Consider the following 19,471-nt stretch of genomic DNA (forward strand, 5'->3'; position numbering starts at 1 on the left):
TGAAGCTTGCTCTTTGAACAAAATGGCAAAGTCCAAATGGGCTGCAAATGGTTAAATGTAGCGTTATTAGGTAGTGATGGTCAAAGGCACAAAGGGTTCATGCATTCAATCAAGTAGCACAAAAAAAAAAATTCAGCCTCTTGCAGCCTTCTAAATTTTTCCCCCAACCCCAGCCTCTTGCCATCACTTCCTTGTCCTGTTCCCAAAAAAGTACCGTCACAAACTTTTTCATCCCATCTTAAAAGAAAACTAAACGGCATTGCTGCTATCAGAATGTTGGCATCATTCACTATCTTTTGAACATTCACTGAATTTTTTTTTTTAATGATGGTGTTGAAGGCCTCAGAAAATCTGAGGCTGTGTGTTTTTTTTTTTTTTTTTTACCCCACCTTACTCCCATCAGCCAGCAGCAAGAAGTGCTCTACTATATTCCCCCCCCCAATAAGTATTTAGTACTCCTGGCTGGTGGCTGATTAAATTTTAATTTTTTTTATAAAAAAATAAAATGCTCAAGAACTATTAGCTTTATAAAGTATACAAAATACCAAAAAGAAAAAGAAAAAAAAGAAAACAAAAAGAAAAAAAAAAAGGAACAATTTCTCATTGAGGTACTAAATGCCTGAGGTAGTTTAGTAAAATGCATATTTATCTTTTTATGCCCTGGCCAACACCATTCAACACTTCCCTTAGGTTATTCATGGCAGTGTTATTGAAAAAAATGCAACCAAATTGTTTTTAAAAAATGCCACTTGTTTCCACATTGGGACTAACACTTAAACTCTTGTCAGTATCTATGCCCTAACCCTAGCCCACCCATGATCCCACCCTCCAAATATGTTGCTTCTTTTACAATGGACCTATAAGAGCAATGCCTTTTCTTTTGTTGTTGTTGTTTTGGTTTTTTCTTTTTTTTTTTTAACCAGTGAACTCAGAAGAGAAAGCTTCATTAAACCAAGTTCTAAAATTGTTGGGGAATAATAAGAACAATAAAAAAGACTAACGAGTTTATGTTAAGTTGTGAGAATAGAACAAAAGGGAAGTGAAGGGGTCCTTATTTTAAAGCTGGGTTTCAAAAGTTTGAGAGAGCCTAAAGAATACATTCTCAGAGACAGCGTTCAACCGTTGCCTGGTCCTCGAACAGGTGATTGGCTTGGTGGATCTTCTGCATATAACTTCAACAGGTGCTCACCACCCGTCTCTTTGTCGCACAGTCTGTCTTTGGTCTGGCATCTGTCTCTGATGGGCCGTTTCCTAAACCTTTATTTCCGTCTTGGCTGAGGCTGTCCACTTTGCAATGTTTTTTGCTGTTGCTGCTGCCTTCTTACCTGAGCCAGTATTTCCTGAATTTTTCTCTGAGCAAGCTGAAGGACACAAAGAATGAACAACCCATCATGATGCCATGCTGCATTGCAGCTGCTGCTGTTCACAACCAGCTAGAGAGGCTACTCGGACAAAAACAATCTGGAATGACTGAGTTTCTAGTACTGAGAAGATTGCTCATTACTTAAAACATGCTTGGATTAGTCATAATGTACAACTTAATTTTTAACTTCTCTTTTCCACCTACCACAACTACCTGCATGGTCAGTTTTCACATCATACAGATGTGTCTATAGAAAGCATAAGCGTAGTAATATTACTACTGACATGAAGATTATTGAAGCTACAAGGTAATTTCATTTTATTTCTCTGGAGATATTAATGTTTTACAAAAACCACTGTCTTAATACAGAGTGGACAATATTTTTATACACTAGAGTCCATAAAGTCAGACTTAACAGGACTCAGCAGCCCTCCTACCTCCTTTTTGAACTACAAGTCACCTGTAGTGAAGTATCAAAAGGAAGGTCTGAATAAATTGTCAGGTGAGGGAAAGAATCTTGCCATCTATCTCTAAGATACTAAATCAACAGATTGGGTGGTGTGGATAAATTGCATAAGTAGATGCAGTTCTTGCCAAGTACTGTGAGTTGGCTTGTCTCTCTCTTCCACCTGAATTTCAATCCAATCACAGCTTGGGTTTTCTCTTGGTTTGGAAGTTTTAGCAGGGCCAGGGCCTACATATCAATAGGGGAATGTAAGGAGATTGTTTAGCATGTGTAACTGCGATGTCATTGTAAACCTCTCTCTCAGGCATGAGGAAAGTGTATGGTAGCAATACAACTAGAGGAGCTTGGCAAGCAGTGCTTTCTGTATCCTGAGTGAAAGTCTTCCATCCCTTGGGTCTGTACATGGATATAAAAGGAAGACCATGGAAAAAATGAAGGGAATACAGAAATTCATTCCAGTCCTCCTACCTGGCATGCATAGAAGTGACCAGTTATTTTCACAACCACCTGGTCATTTTCATCAGGTGTCTGGTCACGAGGGACTACAACTTCTGCACTTGTCAAGTTTTGAAGCTCATTTACCTGTAAATAGATAGCAGAAATCAGAAAATCTTAAAGGAACAAATAATCCACAACACCTGTAAAATACTGCTGACCACAGAAACAAATTGTGTTTAAAAAAAAGAAACTCCCTAACAGAACGCATCTTTGTACAGCAGTGTGCACTGTGCAAGATGAGCCTCTTGTGTCTCCAACATAAATTAGCACCAGCTTCTCTAGGTTTGTAGAAGTGTTTTAAATACTAAATACAACACAGAAGGTGTTAAACATTACTTTTAAAAGCAAATAGTGTATACAGTTGAGTTCATGAGTTTAAGGTCAGAAGTGTCATACAATGCATAATGTAGGGTAGAAGAAAATCAAATTATTTCTACATTTTTCCTTGAAAAGTCTCTACAAGATGGAGAGCTCCAGAAAGGGCAAAGAGAAGTGTCCAAATAATTTTCAGCAGCCTACAGGCTTCTATAGGGGTAAGATCAGAGTCTTTCTCCCATATATACTTGTTCTGTTTAAAAAAAATGTGTAGCTGCCCAGGGAGTCTCCCTCACTGGAGATACTCAACACCTGACTGGACACATTCCTGTGTGAGCTGCTCGAGGTGATCCTGCTCTGGCAGGGGGGTTGGACTGGATGATCTTTCAAAGTCCCTTCCAGCCCCTAACATCCTGTGATTATTTAATCAAAGATGGTTTAGATGAACAACTCAGGTAAGTTCATCCTTAAACCTCTTAACACACAGCCTCCTGACACTTAACTTCAAGACCCCATTGCACTCAGGGCAGAGATCCAAAAGCAAACCATTCCTTTGCAAGTATCAGCTGGCACTCGATTTACAACCATATAAAAATACTTCAATATTAGCAGCTTTTCAAGACTGAAAAACCTCTTATTTTATGCAACAAACTAATCTTAAAGGATGCCATGAGTTAAGATGAAGTAAAGAAATTAATTGGGGGAGTGCAACAGTGAGGTCTGAACATGCCTTAATTTCTTACCACTTATTTAGAAATTATGCTTGCACTCAGTTTTGTCCAGAAATGCCACCTTTGGAGACATAGGATTTGATTTTAATTAAATGAGATCCATGAAAACTTTTTGCAATATATGTCATAACCTGAAGTTCACAGATGCAGGCCTTGAGTGGGAATGTGTGCATTCTAAATGGAAGAATTACCTTTCCATTAATAAAAGCCCTGGAGATCTGACTGGGGCTATTGATTTTTGTTAAGACTACTTTTTTTTTTTTTTAAATATAGGAATCATTCAAGGAGATTGGCTTCTCTTGACTCCATGCTAAGAAGAAGGAAGGAAATCATAAGTACAGGTAAGAAAACAACGTCTGCTTTAATGTAACTTCAAAGGATTAGCTACTAGTTAGCTAAAGGTTTAAGCCTTATGTACACACACTGGAATAAGAAACACAACACTACTGGAAGTTTTATTTCATCTACTTACAGTTTTGCCTCCTTTTCCAATAACTCTACCAGCAGCATAGGATGGCACTTTTATATGAGCCTCAAGTTTCACTTCTTCTTTAGGTCCAAAGAAATTTTCTTCTTTAAGTTTCCCATAGATCCTCCCTTGAGCCTGCAAAAATGCTTTCCATTAGAGAATGCACTTACTGCAATCTAGACTTCAAGAAACTCTATAGAAAATATTCTCAGTTCACAACCTTGACAAAGCATTTCCCCTAATAAATATACTAACTCTTTTTATAAAATAAGTCTTTGTACCAAGCTAGGAAGCACTGCTGTCAAGCTTTGAAGATTGCATGACAAACTAGGGAACTGCAGAGCAATTTAACAGAAATCATTTTTATGCTTTTCAGTAGAAATATTGCTTTAAAAAGACCCCAAGACCAAAAAAAAAAAAACCAAATCACCAAACCACTATTACAGCTCTGTAGACCTAAGAAGTGGTAGAGAAGAGCTATCTGCCTATGCATTTTTTTATTACACCCAGAAGCAGATAGTGGAATTAATTGGCTCAGAAATCCATTCTTTTAAGGATGCTAAACTAAACCAAAAAAGCCACAATCACCACTCCTCCAAAAAGAAAAAAAAAAAACCCACCCACCCCCCAAAAAAACAACACCAAACCACAAAAAACAACCCAAGTCATGGGATAAGGCCTCCAGTTAGAGCAAGCAGCTTACTTTTACAATCTATTATTTTTAAACATGTGTTGTAATCTCAGCTTGCTCAATTGTTTAAAGTGAAAAAATCAAACTGCCTAGATCTAAATAGCACCATGGGAACAGTACTCCTCCAATCAGCACACAGTTCCCTTTTCTGGGGAACATGTAAGTGCCAGGCAGCAAGAAGAATGTCCACTGAGACTAAGCTCATGAATCTTGCTGATTGGAAAACATTTATTTCCTTTTTCCCTGCCCTTCATCAGTTAATTCTTGATAAATGTTGACCAGATCTACTTTGCATCTCCCAGAGGCATCAGAAGAACATTTCTATTGAGACACTGAAAAGATGCTCTGTAAAGACCATAAGCCTGGTACCATGCAGCCTTTGCAGTTCAGGTTCTTTACCATCTTTTACATCCTGCTCTCCAGCCCTATTGCTGTGTACATGCTAGATCCAACATCTTACAGGTCACCGCTGCAATGAAATATAAAACAAACTCTAAAAGGTTGTATGATGTGATAATTAAAGAGTGGCAGCTTATTTTTTCTTATTTCTAGCTCATGTCCTAAAAACCTACTCAAGGTCACACTACTCTGGAGTGGGTAAGAATACAGATGTTTTGTGACCTCGAAGTTGAGAGCACTCAGTATTTTGGATAAGTCAAACTCTACCTGAAGAGCATGGAATCATCTGTAGCACATGGCTCTGACCCAGGTGGGATACTGCAGCTCATGGGACTATGTCCCAGGGGACAAGAGCCATCATCTTCCAGTAAGGCAAAAGACTACACAAAGAAGCCATTCAGAAATTGAGTACAACTACTGGCACCGTCAACTGCCCTGGAATTAGAGAGTCCTGCTCCAGCAAAACACTTCAAAAGGGTTTGCCAAGAGTAGATAAAACACTACTCACAGCTATCATCTCAAGCTGGAGTTTTGCAACTATTTCCAAATTTGTCGTGGGCAGACATTAGCCAGCCTAGTCCTTTTTATTGCAATGGCAATTTTCCATGTGCATAACACCGTGAGACAACCTGCCTAGGCTGCAGGGCTCAGTGGGAGAGATACTTCAAGGAAAAAGGATTAGTTACTGCTGAATTATAAAGCAAGGTGGGATGTTGACTTTAAGAGACAGCAGCTACTTTTCCAACATCCCAAATATTTTGGCTCTTGAAAAGAAAGGGGGAAAAAAAATAAAGATCTGACTGGGCTGCACCTTCTTCACAGTAAAATAGTGACTGAAAGAAGTTATCTACATTAGCTTCCACTGAGATCTGTTTCCCAGATCCAAGGCAACGTGATCATCTGTGAATATTGGTGTCAGGAATATGCCTAAACTCTCGGGAACACTGCAGCAGAGGTTGTAAACAGTGGCATATTCTCTTCCCATTGCCTTACTAATAAATAGCTCTGCATACCACATCCTCAGGCCACTGCAGCTGAGGAAGAAAGGGATGCAGCCACTGCAACTACCATGGACATGAATCACAACAGCAGAACACAATGTAGTAGGGAAAGAATGCCAAACTCACAGGCTCTGGGATGACACCGCCTCTCCGAGAGCTGGTTACTCATCTGGGCAGCAGCTATTCCCACTTCAAGTTGTTGTGCACCCAGACTACATTCTTGGTGCCTAACAAGCAATAGTCTATGCTCAAAGATAGAGGAGACCCTTCTAAACCAGAACTCCAGGGCAGCATTAAACTTGGTCCTGTTAGGCATGTTTCAGATTGACAGTGGTGACAAAAGAAAGGATTCAACTCTGCCTCTGCCCATCTCAGTTGACAGGGCGTTGCTCAAAGTGTAGTAAAGGACTATGAGGACTGGAGCTGAAGGAAGCCCCAAAGGGATAACCCCGCTCCACCAGACCAAACTCAGAAGCGTTGGCTGTGCTAGTGCAAGCAGAAGCCCAAGTGTAGAGAAGTGACTGATTGTTGTGGTTTTAAACAACATATGGGGTGCAGAAAAGGGAGAATTTTCTCCTTGCATGTTCCAGGTTGGGATAAAGAGCTGGCAAAAGAATTCTGTGGGATTTCAAATCTGAGGAAGCTGTAAAAGCAAAGTTGTAAAGACCTGCAGCCTTTGCCTACATGAGAAGTCAGGACAAGGGATGTCCAAATCTGCTTTGGCTTGCTGTCATTTGAGGGCAAGTTCACTGATATCTGATGGAAAGATGGCCAGAATCTGACCTTATGCTAGATCACAAAAGCACCCCAAATGTGGAACATGCCTTGTTCTCACATGCACACAGAAAACCTCAAGGAGGCAGAGCTTCTAAATTATGCTTTGCCTTCAGTAGCTTCTTAAATGTGTATGGTAGCTGAGCAATAATCCCAAAGGCATCTAGTTCACTATTACTACTGCAAAATAACTGCCCTGACACTTCTCCAAAAATCCTAAAGGCCTTAATGAAACTGATTCTAGATATGCCTGAAGTTTGTGCACCTTCGTCTTGCAAGATGCCCTGGAGCAAAAATACAAAAGACAGAAACGAGAACAGGCAAGAGAACGATGCCAGGACATGAACTCTCAAGTGACTTCCTACCTGCCCTGGGCCTCGACTGTGATGAGGACAGGCTGCTGCACTGAGTTGCCTGCATCATTCCTAACATGGTCAACTCCTTTTGGGGTAACTAGATTTATCCCTCGGCACTTCAGGCAGAAGGCCAGTCCAGAGCTCAATTTGAACACAAATGGGATAATCAGGTTGAGTATCTCCTTGTAGTTGTAGTGGAAATATAATTAGAAATCTTGCATTTATCTATAGAGCTACACAAAAAGCTTTTTCCATTTGGCATGCAACAGTAACCAGGGAAGACTCAGTTTCTCATCTTGTCAGCTTTATGTCAATTATACACACTGAACTGTTGCATGTATGAAGACAGTCTAGAACAGTCTAGAAAGACTGAACTATTATGCTTGTAGAAAAAGGGAAAATCAGGGATGTAATATGGCCACATTTTCATGCTAGACTCAATTCTAATTAGCATGAAACTCCCAAAAGTTTTCAGGTGACCAGGAAGTGGCCTCTGATCATGCTATATTACTCTTACTTCTATGAGATACCTTCAGGGAAAAGGAAAGTAAAAATCAAGTGTTTCCTAAAATTCTGAATAAAATAGTGCTTGGAACCAGGAGTTCTGCTTTCAGTATTGCCCCTTACAATCCAAAGGCCACTACAGACTGACAAGTTTTTAACATGTTGTACCTTGAACTGAGCCTCTGGAGGTCCAGTGATGATAACCATTCTCAGCTTGGCATCTGGTCCTTCAGCAGGCGCAATCTGGAATGGATAAACATAGCTTTTGGTAGCTGTCTTTTGAAGGAAGAGTTTAAAGTCTCCTCCTCCCCGTTTCAGTCTCACATTCTGTTCAAGAGTGAAAAGTAACTCCTTACAGCAGCAGCATTGCACTGCTGTGATCACAAAGGGTTTGTTCTCTTTAAAGTGCATTAATTAACTATAATGAAATACAGAGACATTGGCTAAACCGTAAGAAAATTTACTTCTGAAAATTAAAGGCGCAGCTACTCATCCACATATGGCAAAATCCCAGAAGCCATTTTTGTGTGGCTGAGTGATGTAACACATACAGCCTTCAAAAAGACAAGTATGGTTAATAGACAGAGATTATCATCTCTAGTCTCAAATTTATATAATGTTTCTAACCAGTTCTGACCATTAGGCAAGAGAGATCTTCTGAGAACAGAAGATCCAGCAGGTCTAGGGAGGTCCTTCTCCCCCTCTATTCTGCCATGGTGAGATCACACCTGGAATACTGTGGTCCAGTTTTGAGCTCCCCAGTTCAAGAGAGACAGAGACCTGCTGGAGAGAATCCAACAGAAAGCCATGAGGATGATTAGGTGACTTGAGCATCTCCTGTATGAAGAGAGGCTGAGAGCCCTGGGGCTGTTTAGTCTTGAGAAGACTGAGAGTGGATCTGATCAATGTGTATAAATATCTGAGAGGCGGGTGTCAAGTGGAGAGGAGCAACCTCTCTTTGGTGGTGTGCAATGAGACAACAACAGGTTCAAGCTTGAACATAGAAGATTTCACCTCAACATGGAGAAACTTCTTTACAGTGAGGGTGACAGAGCACTGGAACAGGCTGCCCAGAGAGGTTATGGAGTCTCCTTCTCTGGAGACTTTCAAAACCCACCTGGATGCATTCTTGTGTGGAGTACCCTAAGTGATCCTGCTTTACCAGGGAGGTTGGACTTGATCTCCTGAAGTCCTTTCCAAGCTCTAATGTACCGTGATCCTTTGCTGCTGCAACTAATCAGATACAAAACATTCCTCTCTGCTGGACAACAAGTTTGCAATTTCCAAGGAGTTTTTACCTACAGACGTTTGTTTGTATGACCCAAATAAAAATTAAGCTCCACTAGAGCTGAGACACAGATGCCTGTAGTGTCTTTAGCAGTTCATGTCACCACAAAAGTAAGATTTCTGTGGGTGTTGTTCTCAGACTCCAGTGGCATTAAATAATTCAAAGTAGCCTCTGACATTCTGGATGAATCTTTTGTTTATCACAACTGACATTTCCATTGTTGCGTCTAGTATTACATAGCCGCTGTTGAATGGGCAATGTATTAAACACTACAGGATTTCATCTTAGCTGTTGGCACAGGGATGTTATTCATATTTAACAGCTGGAGTTTATTTCAGACAAATTACCAGCCACCATGCCTCATTTTCACTAAAGAGTTTTGCTAACAGAAGTTGATATAATTATTCCTATTGTATCCTAAGATGCAGAAAACATTACATACCACTTACAGAGTTTGCATGCTTATTTTGCATATGATCTCTGCGTTCCAATTGGCTGTATCTAAAAACACACATTTGTTTTATAGTAGTACATTTATACAACATCACATTGTAAGGGCAAGTACAGGCTAAATCCATTCATTCTTTGGAACACAAGCATTTTAAAGGGACAAAATTTCAAGGCTCATTTTGGAGTCTTGTTGATCGAGCAGAGCTCAGCCTGACAATTGCCCTTCCTTCAAGCTGGACATTGCACTTTGCCTATCTTTCACCTCACATTTTCTTACTGAACACCAGCACCTTCATTGAAATTTCAGGGAAAATATTTTCCATCAAGCCTTTGTTACATCTTACAGGTTCTCAAATGTTCTGGGGCATTTCTTGCTTGGCTTTTACCTTAGTGTGTCCTGTTCTCAGCAGCTGGAGTAAAACATGGCTGAGGGCTGTGAAAGAAACATGCACCCACTAACATTCTAGTGTCTGAATGGACACCCTAAGGAGACCTCCATATTAATGCTCTTTGCCTGCCCTTGGGAGAAGTTATATTCATAACAAATAGCATTAAATAGCAGGGGGGGTTTAACTTCTGAGAGAAGTAGTTTTACATTTCTAACCAGAAAACAACCAATCTTCCATTTGCCAAGTCTCAAGCTGACAAGTTTATATACCCAAAACCTGGAACACTCATCCCAACTCCTTCAGAAACAGGGAGGACTACTCTGGGAATATTTATGACCAAGGAGATGCCAAGAGTTCCTAACACATCCCAGTTCTGCAGTACAGGGTGGGTGGCAGACAGCCCAGAAACCTCTGCCTGGTTCTTTTCAGTCTGCAGGAGCCCCACACCAAGCCTGTATTACCAAGCAATGACGTGCAGCACAGGAACACAACCTGAGCTCATCAACAGGCACGCACACCTCTGAATGACAGAAGCCCAGTGCATCTGCAACGTAGTCTCACTTTGTGGCTAAGGAATTCCACTAAATCTACAAAGCTCAACTTGAGCACAAAGAAGATACATAAGGATGTAAAACATTTTCAACTGTAACAATCTACAGCACAACTCAAAACAAGTCCAGTGTCATACGCAAAGACTTACTCCACAAAGTATGATTACTAGTTTGGCAAGTTAAAAGTTACTCAGGCAGCACTCCCTCCAACTCACAGCTAAAAGCACAAATTCCTTGTTGACTCATAATTTGTTTTGGCCAAAAATTATAATAAAGGGCAGGTGGTCCACATGAGGGAAGCTCATAGGTTTTGAGTAAGTTGCTACTAAGTGTTATATTTAACACCTTCACACAGAAGCAAGTGTGCTGCTCCATACTCCTGTTAGATTACAGATGAAGCTGCATTTTTCTTCGTATTGATAAGCATACATTCAGCTTCCCAATTTAGCAAGCATACCCTGTACCTGTGCAGTTTTGTTAGGATTTAATCTTATTTCCACAAAAATCTTCTTTACTCCTACTGAAGGGGGGGAAAAAAAAAATAGACCAGTGCTTTCACTAACTTCACTGAACTTGAGTTAATACAGATATGTATTAGGTAGAGGAGCGCCAGCCAGGAGAAGAAGCCTGAGGCCTCTGTTATGATGCATGAGAAACCCAGGAAACTCTTTCCACTAGACTCTCTTCCAAGGTACAACTTAAAGAACTAGTTTGGAAGGGTTCTTCAAGTCCAGTTTACTTCCTATTTCTCTCTCCACCTAGCAGTACCTTCCATATACCACTGTAGATACAAACTAAGGGAACAGAGAAAGAGGAAATGGTTGTGATACATCAACTACACAATACAGACAATTTAAAAAAATGTTTTTAAATCAACACTTGTTTTCTTCTGTTCCTTTCCCCCCCCCCCCTAAAAATATGATTATTAGTATCCTACTAATGTAGATCATCTGGGTACTACAATGACTATTTAATGTACTGCTCAATAAAGGATGTTATCAGGCAGCCTGCCAGTTGGTTGACAGGCCAGTAAACAGATCAGTATTCAGTAAACCACACACAAGACTCATTCATCAGAGTTCCCCAATTATTTTGCTCTGTACACTCAGATGAGCACTTTCCAAGCCAAGGCCAGCCTCACTGGCTACACCAAGCTCAACTCAAAGCCAACTCCCACCCTCTGCCCCTGGCCTTAGGCAGATCCCTGCCATAGCATTCACTCAACAGGCCAAATCTCCTGAGCAAAGCGAAAATTAAGAAAATGTTAAAGCATGGTGCTGAAGTAATGTGGCAGTTTTAGGCTGATGCCTTGGAAATTTTGCACAGCTTGAACAGAAAGTGGTAAAATGTAAATAAATTATGATTGTATGTAAGGGGGAAATAATAAGGTCTAAATAATCCCATTGGTCTGATACCTAACAAAATTAGCTGTATCAACTTTCTCTTGGTTTCTTCACTCTAGCTGATACTAGCTGGTTGCTTCTGCTGGCTTGCTGACCTTGCCTATGGTCTTGGGGCTAACTACTAGCAAGCTACTCTGCTTTTCTCCCCTTTCTCTTTCCCTTGTCCAGGAGAGGGAAAAAGGGAAGCTACTGGCAGCACCCTGGTTTTGTCCAGGGGAGTTCTTGTAAATTGTAAATGCCTGTAAATATTGTATGTTTTGTACCTATTTATTGCATCTCATATTTCTAGATTGTTCTAGTTTTGTTTGTAAATACAGCTTCATTTGCTTCAAGCTGAGGTGGTCTGGCAATCTCATGTTGGGAGGTAATTCTCTCAAATTCATTGGGAGGTAATTTCAACCCATCACAGGTAAGCATGATTTTAAAGACCTGTCCCTCCCCAGGAGCTTGGAGCACTTGGATCATTTTAAAACATGAATGCTTCAGTGTGGAGCCATCTGAGCTTGACAACCCAAACCAATCCACCTGGAACAGAGCAAGAGCTATCACAGCTGCATGAGACTTCACCTGTGCTGCTATTTTTAGAAAGGGAATTTACCTCACCAATTTTCACTTTACCAAAAGCAAGAAGCAAGCCTTCGACCTCTGCACCATTCGGCCTGTTTCTAAGAAACTGAGACCACCAAAGTAGTTCTCTGTGCAGCTTATATTTCACACCTCAGGAGACGTTTGAAAACACGCTTCTAATTATCTTGTCTTAAGGAAGATTAAAAGATGATTTATAAACAAATGTACCATTTATCACATCCCATTCTAAGCAGAGAGGGGGGGAGGAGGTTCACAACACCGCGGCTTGTGTGAACTTGCGGGAAGTGTCACGCAGAACAGAGAGTTAGGCAGTGCAATAATACCTTAATGGACGCGCCTGCGAAACGAGAAAGTTGTTTGATGTGCTGTCCCTGCTTGCCAATAATAGCTCCAACTGCCAAGGCTGGGATGAACAGATGAACGGTCTCAGACTCGGGCTGTTGCTGCAGGGAAGAAGGAAATATGCAGTGAATGTTTTTGAACATTACAGATCAGAGTGACAGGGAAATGGGTAGGGAACGAGCATGCATGGAAATGAGGGGGAAATCTTATGATGCTCTGTGATGTCTGAATATTAAGGGTCTGGCTTTTCCTGGGAATCACAGAATTCACAGAACATGAAAGAACAGTTTGAGCCAAAGCAGGATTCTTTCATCTTTCCTAAAACACTTGCAGCTTTAATGCGTAGAGTTTTATAAAACAATTGAGATGTTGCTTCTTCACAAGGCTTGCTTTCTTACCTGTCGCTGTCTGGGTGCTCTTCCACATGCAAGACTCTGCAGATGAAGCTGCTACAAGCAGATGGGCTACAGCCTAAGCAGGCAAACTCTTTCTAGTTTTCCTACTTATTTTTTTAATTTTAGATTATGCTGAGAGCGGCACAAAAAGCCTCACAGTTACATATATGCTACGATTTCCTTTGTGTGGGAGTGATCTGGAATGATAGCCAGCTTGAAAACTGCCAGCAATTCCTCCTGTGTAAGATTATGCAACAGTTGGAGCCTTGGCAGCAGGCCTCAAGAAGGGTAGTAAATTACATGCCAGATCAGGCGTTCTTAAAAATGAGAGGACCCTAACATCGTACCCATTGGATACTAGGCACCACTGCAGCTTCCTATTGCTTTCAAGCAGAGGCCCCAGCTGGAGAGCACAGCACAGCACTTGAGATTCTCTGTGTGCTGCGTAGCAATGATCAAACCGCAGGATTACATATGCCACAAGAAGCCATAACTACTTTTCCAGTTTCAGAAGAGCTTGTCTTGGACTAATGGAGCACTGCTGAGAACCCACCATGCCACTATGCCATTAATCCATCCACTTACATCAGGGTTACTTCTCAAAAGCGTTTCTCACAAGTCTGCCTTTGAACTGGAAAGTATTTAAGACCTCTCTCCTTTTTAAAGCCTTTCTTCCTCTATGTAGCCCTCTCACGTATTTTCAAAACTTGGCCTATCCTCAACCATGGCCAACAAGCCCTTTTCCTGCAGAGGTATTTGCCACCCTTTCTCAGTGCCTGTCACACAGACCAGCCTGAGCAGCAGTGAGCAGAGCATGCGGGACCAACTGTGCTCATTTCACTTTGTTCACTTGCCTATTTTGGTAGGGATGCAGACCCACACAGGGAAGCTCACAGAAGCATCTTTTTCTGGCATATTGTGAGAAAAAAATATATACTAGATACAACACAAAGCAAACAGCAGCTGCAATCCTAAAAACAACAACAAAAGAGAAACTGTCTCTGGTTATTTTCAGATTTCAGCAACTTCTTGCAAAGGGGAAAAAGTCCCAGTGCATTAACCATAAACAAATCAGAGCAAAATGCTTGTTTCCAAGTTTTCCCACTTTTATGTTTGGTAAACACAAGTCAAGTGTAGCCTCAGGGGAAACAAATTCCAGGCACAGCTCCATGTACCAGGTGAAAAAAAACAAACCCAAAACAAAATAGGATGTTAAGAATAGAAACACATTCTGCCAGTCACTTCAGGTGAATGCAACAGTTGCACAGTTCGCCCTGTGTTTTCACAACTACAAGGCATCAGGATGTACATTCACTTTTCAGTTTATGCTGGTTAAAGCCCACATTTTCCCTGGACACTGGTTGCAGCCTTCCACACCCAGCTTCCCCATTGCCCTGTGTGCTTTGTGGCCAGCAGAACTGCAGATTCAGCTGTTTTTTAAGACAAGCAGTGGGGCTCTGACCGGAATAACTAGAGAGCCACACAAGTGGCAGTCCTGGGATATGGGAGTAGGCGATGTCAGTGAGGTCAGGGCATGAGAGAAGGTGGAAACACCCCTTTTAATCTGCCTGCAGATCATCTTAAAGCAATCCCATAACTACACCCTAAAACTACATATTTCTAGTTCAAGATACCAGTCACTTCATCATATATGTTAAACTGCTTTCCAGAAGATTACTCATTTTCTCCTCCTGTTATTACAAACATCCTGTATATACTCATAGTAAGTCTTTTCACATGTTCATTGTGAATCCAGCAAGATTTCCAGTAACTTGGAAAGGCTCCTGTAGGTGCTTGGTTGATCTCACCACTTCAGAGAACTGTTTCTAAATGGGTACAAACCCATGAGGCATTTTTGTGTTCTCTGGTTTTGTTGCAAGGACCCATACTACTGTACTGCACATAGAGGAACCTTTCTTTCCAATCCACATGCAGACATCTTAGCCATCCCTTGTTCACTCATCTCCTTGACCCCTACCTTCATCTTTCCATATGTGCTCCAGCTCCTACAAGAGTCCAATGCCAAAATTTTCCTTCCTATATGCAACTCCAGCTATTCTCTTCCAGCTGAGCTTTGAAGTAATGCACGAAACCTTCCAGTTAATTCATACAACATTGCCACAAATCAAACATGTAATTTGACTCGCTTTTCAAGGATTTATATAGTTTCTACCTAAATCCACCTCCAGACATCTCTCTGCCATAGTAACAAATCAAACTTCATTACTTTTGTTTGCAGAAATTTCCTGCCTTCCCTCTGTTGCCCATCTGCCTGCAGCACAGTTTTTGTCTCTTCTTCCCAAAGCTTGATTTCAAGCCACTTTCTTGGCTATATTCAATTCACCACTGAAATTCCTTTCTGCTGCCTCACCCTTAAACATGAAACGTGGGCAGCAAAGTCAAAGACAGAAGATGTACACTGTCCAGCTGTACAGTCAGCTCACTATAACACTGTTCCCCCCATCCATCCTCATGATTTTGACTTGTTGATAGATTTAAACTTCCTTTTTCCTAGATGACTCTCACCGTTTTTGAGAGCGAGGTTCTTCAATGTTAAACTTCAGTTTTGGTGTAACGGTGATACCTGTTTATTAAGGAACAGTGGGGAGCCTGTCAATACTGAACCACCAACTCATTGGCACATGTGTGACCAAGTTCACCTGCAGTGTAACACTATGCAGGATTTAAAGAAATCATGTCCATTTCCTTAGCTGCGCTGATTTTTAACCACTCAAAACCCCCTCCTGTTTAGTTTGTTTTAAATCATGACACCATCTCTTTCCTTCTGGCAAAAGTCAAGCCTATCTGAGGCTTTTAAATGAGTATCATAACATCAAGCTCAATTTATTATCTGTCCACCTCCTTAGCCACAATATTTGTTAAACCCCTTTGTATTTACTGGAAGACTACCCTGCAAACGAAACACATCAAAACATAATGCAATGACTATACCACCCATCAATCTTACAGATGCTTCTGTGGATCTTAGGATGGAAGAAAATCAACCATAATTTAATCTCCACCATGCCACGTCACATAAGTCATAGAGCTTTCCAGGAACTTCTAGCATGAGTAATATCAGAAATAGATTCCTAGATCTTAAACATATGTTAGAAGCACTAAATTTAGGAAACTATTTTCCCACTACATGGAATCTGAGCTGTTCACTCCCCTAACAAGGCCAAGTTTGCTTAAACATCTAAAATTAAAAAGCTAAAATATAGATGTGTGTGTGTGTATATATATATCTTGAAGAATATCTGTTGGTAATGACTCTAGAGAACATTTTTCATTTCACCTTTTACTGCATTTTAAGAACCTCAGTGATGTGGTTACAGATTCAATTACTTCACAATGCAACTGTTAAAGTAGCATGCATTTGTCACTGAAGTCATGGAATTAGTCATCAGCTCATTTTTAACAAAAGTCTCTTGTACATGTAGAATTCTGTACAACTTTCTCATCTTCCCCATTCACTTTATTTTTTCCCCCGAGTAAGAAATGCATTTATCCAAGACCAGCCAAGGCCTGGGAACTGACAAACGTGGAAAAAAATTATCTTTAAATAGTAACTTCGTTTTTCCAAGACGTATGGTCCTTAGATTCACCCTAATTTGTAAGTAACTGTCTCAGATGTCTGCGATGAGCAGACCACGACTTCTGTTCTAGCAATACTTGTGGGATTGGCCCAGGACCAGTCAACCCTAATTCTGGACAGGTCTGAACAGTATAAAGCAAGCAGTACACTCTTCTGAGTGGTGGGGCAACAAGCCTGCATATGCTTGAGGAATATGTCTTTGGGGAGAGAAGTTTCTGTCTCATATAGTTGGAGCACACAGACACCACCCAAATGTTCCTTCACATGAAGAACTTAGTTTCTCAGAACTAAAAATCAGCATTTCAAACAGTTTTCATTAGTTAAGTTTGATAAATACAATGAATTTTCATCCAACTCCAGCACATTTAATTAAGGAAAACTGTTTTAAATGATAATTTTGTTCATAATCGGATTCCACTTTCCATCCAGATGTAGCCTGGTGGAAATTAGAGGTTTTTTAACCTCTGCAATCAAGCAAGTAAGAAGAGCACCATACATCAATTTTTAACAAGAACTGTAAAAAATATATAATAACCAGAGCAAATGGTAAGCTGCATACTTAAAGAGAAAGATGTAGCCATTATGTTAGCAAAGGGTAGTTGTGGTTGTACAAGACTACACTAAAGTTTCCAGGAAGGTAACTAAAGTACAGATGTGAAACTTGGTAAGTCAACTCAAATCAGGTTTCCTGCTTGCTCATTTAAATCATGATTGAAAACAGTGATCTAACTCTGGGATGTAAATTAATCTACCCCACTGGATGAAGCTAAGCAACAACTTCTGCACACCAGTAACTCAGAGGTCTTAGACTAGCCCAACTCTATTTTCCTGTAGCAGCTTGGATACAGTTATTGCCACACCTCCTGCAAGTCCCTGAACACTGGCTATCTGTCCCTAGCCTAATGGCCTATATCAACTATTCCTGCTTTTTTTTGGAGGTGGGTGATGCTTGTGGAAAAGTGTCTCTTAAATTCCCACAATCTCCATTCAGGATTTAGCCTAATCTGTTCCTAAACCCTGTAATCCCTGGCTGCTGCCACATTACACCTGGCTTGCCTTGCCTCCTTCATCCAGACTCTGCATCCCTACAGAAGATTTTCCCAGGATAATCTCTTCTCCACTGCCATTCCTACCACATTATACTTCACCTGACACACTGGTTTAGCACAGGAGCCATTTCTTCCTTTGCCTCAGCTGGGGTGAGGCTCCTCCCTTCTTAGAGATATTGCCCCAAGCCCTTCTCAGCACAAGAACTACTGTTCCACAACAGACCCAGAAGCTGAGGACTCCCAGACAAGAAAATTTGCTGTTTCACTCTTCTCTCTACAACTCTTGCTTGTAGAATTAGAGATATCTATTGAGCCCAACAGGCTGCTTTTAGGCCTTCTGCATTAGTCCTACAAACTGCTTTAAACCAGACAAGGAAGAGAGCTTTTTCTTTATATCAAGATCATCAGGAAGAAAAACCTCTTCATTTCACACTTGCATAACAGCCAAAGCATGGCCAGGGAAGGGTGAAAACTCAGAAAATTAGGCTGAGATTCTCCAGACAGCAGTAAAACTGAAGGTCCACACCACCAGAGTTGGGGGAATAGACATTGTGTTTGGGGAACCATATTAATAAAAAAAAAAAAAAATAAAACCACCCACACCAAACACACTACAATAAAACCAACCACCAATTACAAAGAATAAAATTCTTTGCCTTCTTAGTTCTTCCTCAAGATGAATCTACCTCTCTTGCTTTCAACTGCTGCTGCTACTAGATCAGTCCATGACTGTCTCAGTCAGTACAAGTGTGCAAACATACCTATCTCAGAGCTGGTGAGAGGACATGTTTGTTATCTATGCCCCTCATGTTAACTTGATCATTAATCTTCATCATCTTCTGCAAGCATGAACAGTACAAATTTTACTGTTTAACTGCTGCAAGCCTGCCAACAGCACAATTTTTTTTCCCTAGTTATGTTTTTAAGTGTCTCCATAGATCCCTTGCTCCATCAAATGTATGTGGATAGTAAATCCATAATAACATTTGGGACAAGACTGTAAATACTCAAAAACATTGTACCCGCTGAAGTAAATCAGGTTTTGTGCCAGACATCAATGGAGACAGAGTCAGATCTCTGCTGCTCTAAGCCCATTATGCATCGCCAGTACATGTTTTAATTTACTCTAAACGTGTTGTAAAAGAACTACCTTAGGATGAAACATTTATTTTAAGTCACAAAGTCATGTTATCCACTCCTAGCCATCAACCACTTTTTTTTTCTGCTGTAAGGGAAATAATTAAAAACCATTTTAAGACTGCACAGAGAAGTCTCAGCCAATGTTTGACTGTCATCTAGTCTAGTAGATCATTGGTGTTCTATTGTTCTTATAGTAAAGAAATCCACTTTGTAAATTAAAAAAAAACATATATACCAACAGTAAATTAGTACCGAAAAAATTCTTCCCCTTCTCAACTGCTAGGATCACCATCACCAAGGCAAGGCAGGTTTACAAATGACTCAGTCTTCAGAATAGCCTAAGTTTGTCAGGAAGTGAGATATCCTTTTATTCAAACCCTCTACCAGACCCAAAGCCAAAATTTAAACCATGTTTTTGCAATGGGAAGAATTGTCCTGGCCTACAGCTGTAATAAATGCTTTTATTTAGTAATAAAAGCTTACAGCAGAAAGAAACCAACATTAAGCCAAGTATGTTTTAAGACATTCCTGTAGGATTCATTGCATTAATAAAAATAATCTTTTGACACTGGTGAAAGAAATCCCAGTCTGTTCCTTTTCCAATACTAATGCTAAAAGTTTAAGCCTTCATTGGAAACGAGGGACTCATTAAGGAAAACTTATTTAAAGTCTTAGTGGATAGGTCTAACATAGCCTACAGTTTAACAGCAA

At 40.6% G+C, this 19,471-nt stretch overlaps 1 protein-coding gene across 4 annotated transcripts in view; it reads right to left on the minus strand.

Annotated features, from left to right (window-relative positions):
* Nucleotides 1-1,259: 1,259 nt before the first annotated feature.
* IGF2BP3 (insulin like growth factor 2 mRNA binding protein 3) overlaps nucleotides 1,260-19,471 on the minus strand; it is a 116,207-nt gene continuing 97,995 nt past the window's right edge. For 2 of the 4 annotated variants that reach the window (XM_054384804.1, XM_054384803.1), the window contains exons 11-15: nucleotides 12,560-12,673; nucleotides 7,736-7,810; nucleotides 3,846-3,977; nucleotides 2,298-2,411; nucleotides 1,260-1,361 (exon numbers count right to left, since the gene is read on the minus strand). In XM_054384804.1, coding sequence (XP_054240779.1) covers nucleotides 1,260-1,361; nucleotides 2,298-2,411; nucleotides 3,846-3,977; nucleotides 7,736-7,810; nucleotides 12,560-12,673 — 537 coding nt within the window. Of the gene's footprint in view, nucleotides 1,362-2,297; nucleotides 2,412-3,845; nucleotides 3,978-7,735; nucleotides 7,811-12,559; nucleotides 12,680-17,972; nucleotides 17,979-19,471 lie in introns of all 4 variants that reach the window. The other 2 variants (XM_054384800.1, XM_054384802.1) reach the window with 2 other exon arrangements.

Source organism: Indicator indicator, chromosome 11 (genome assembly GCF_027791375.1).
Source record: "Indicator indicator isolate 239-I01 chromosome 11, UM_Iind_1.1, whole genome shotgun sequence".
Lineage (NCBI taxonomy): Eukaryota > Metazoa > Chordata > Aves > Piciformes > Indicatoridae > Indicator > Indicator indicator.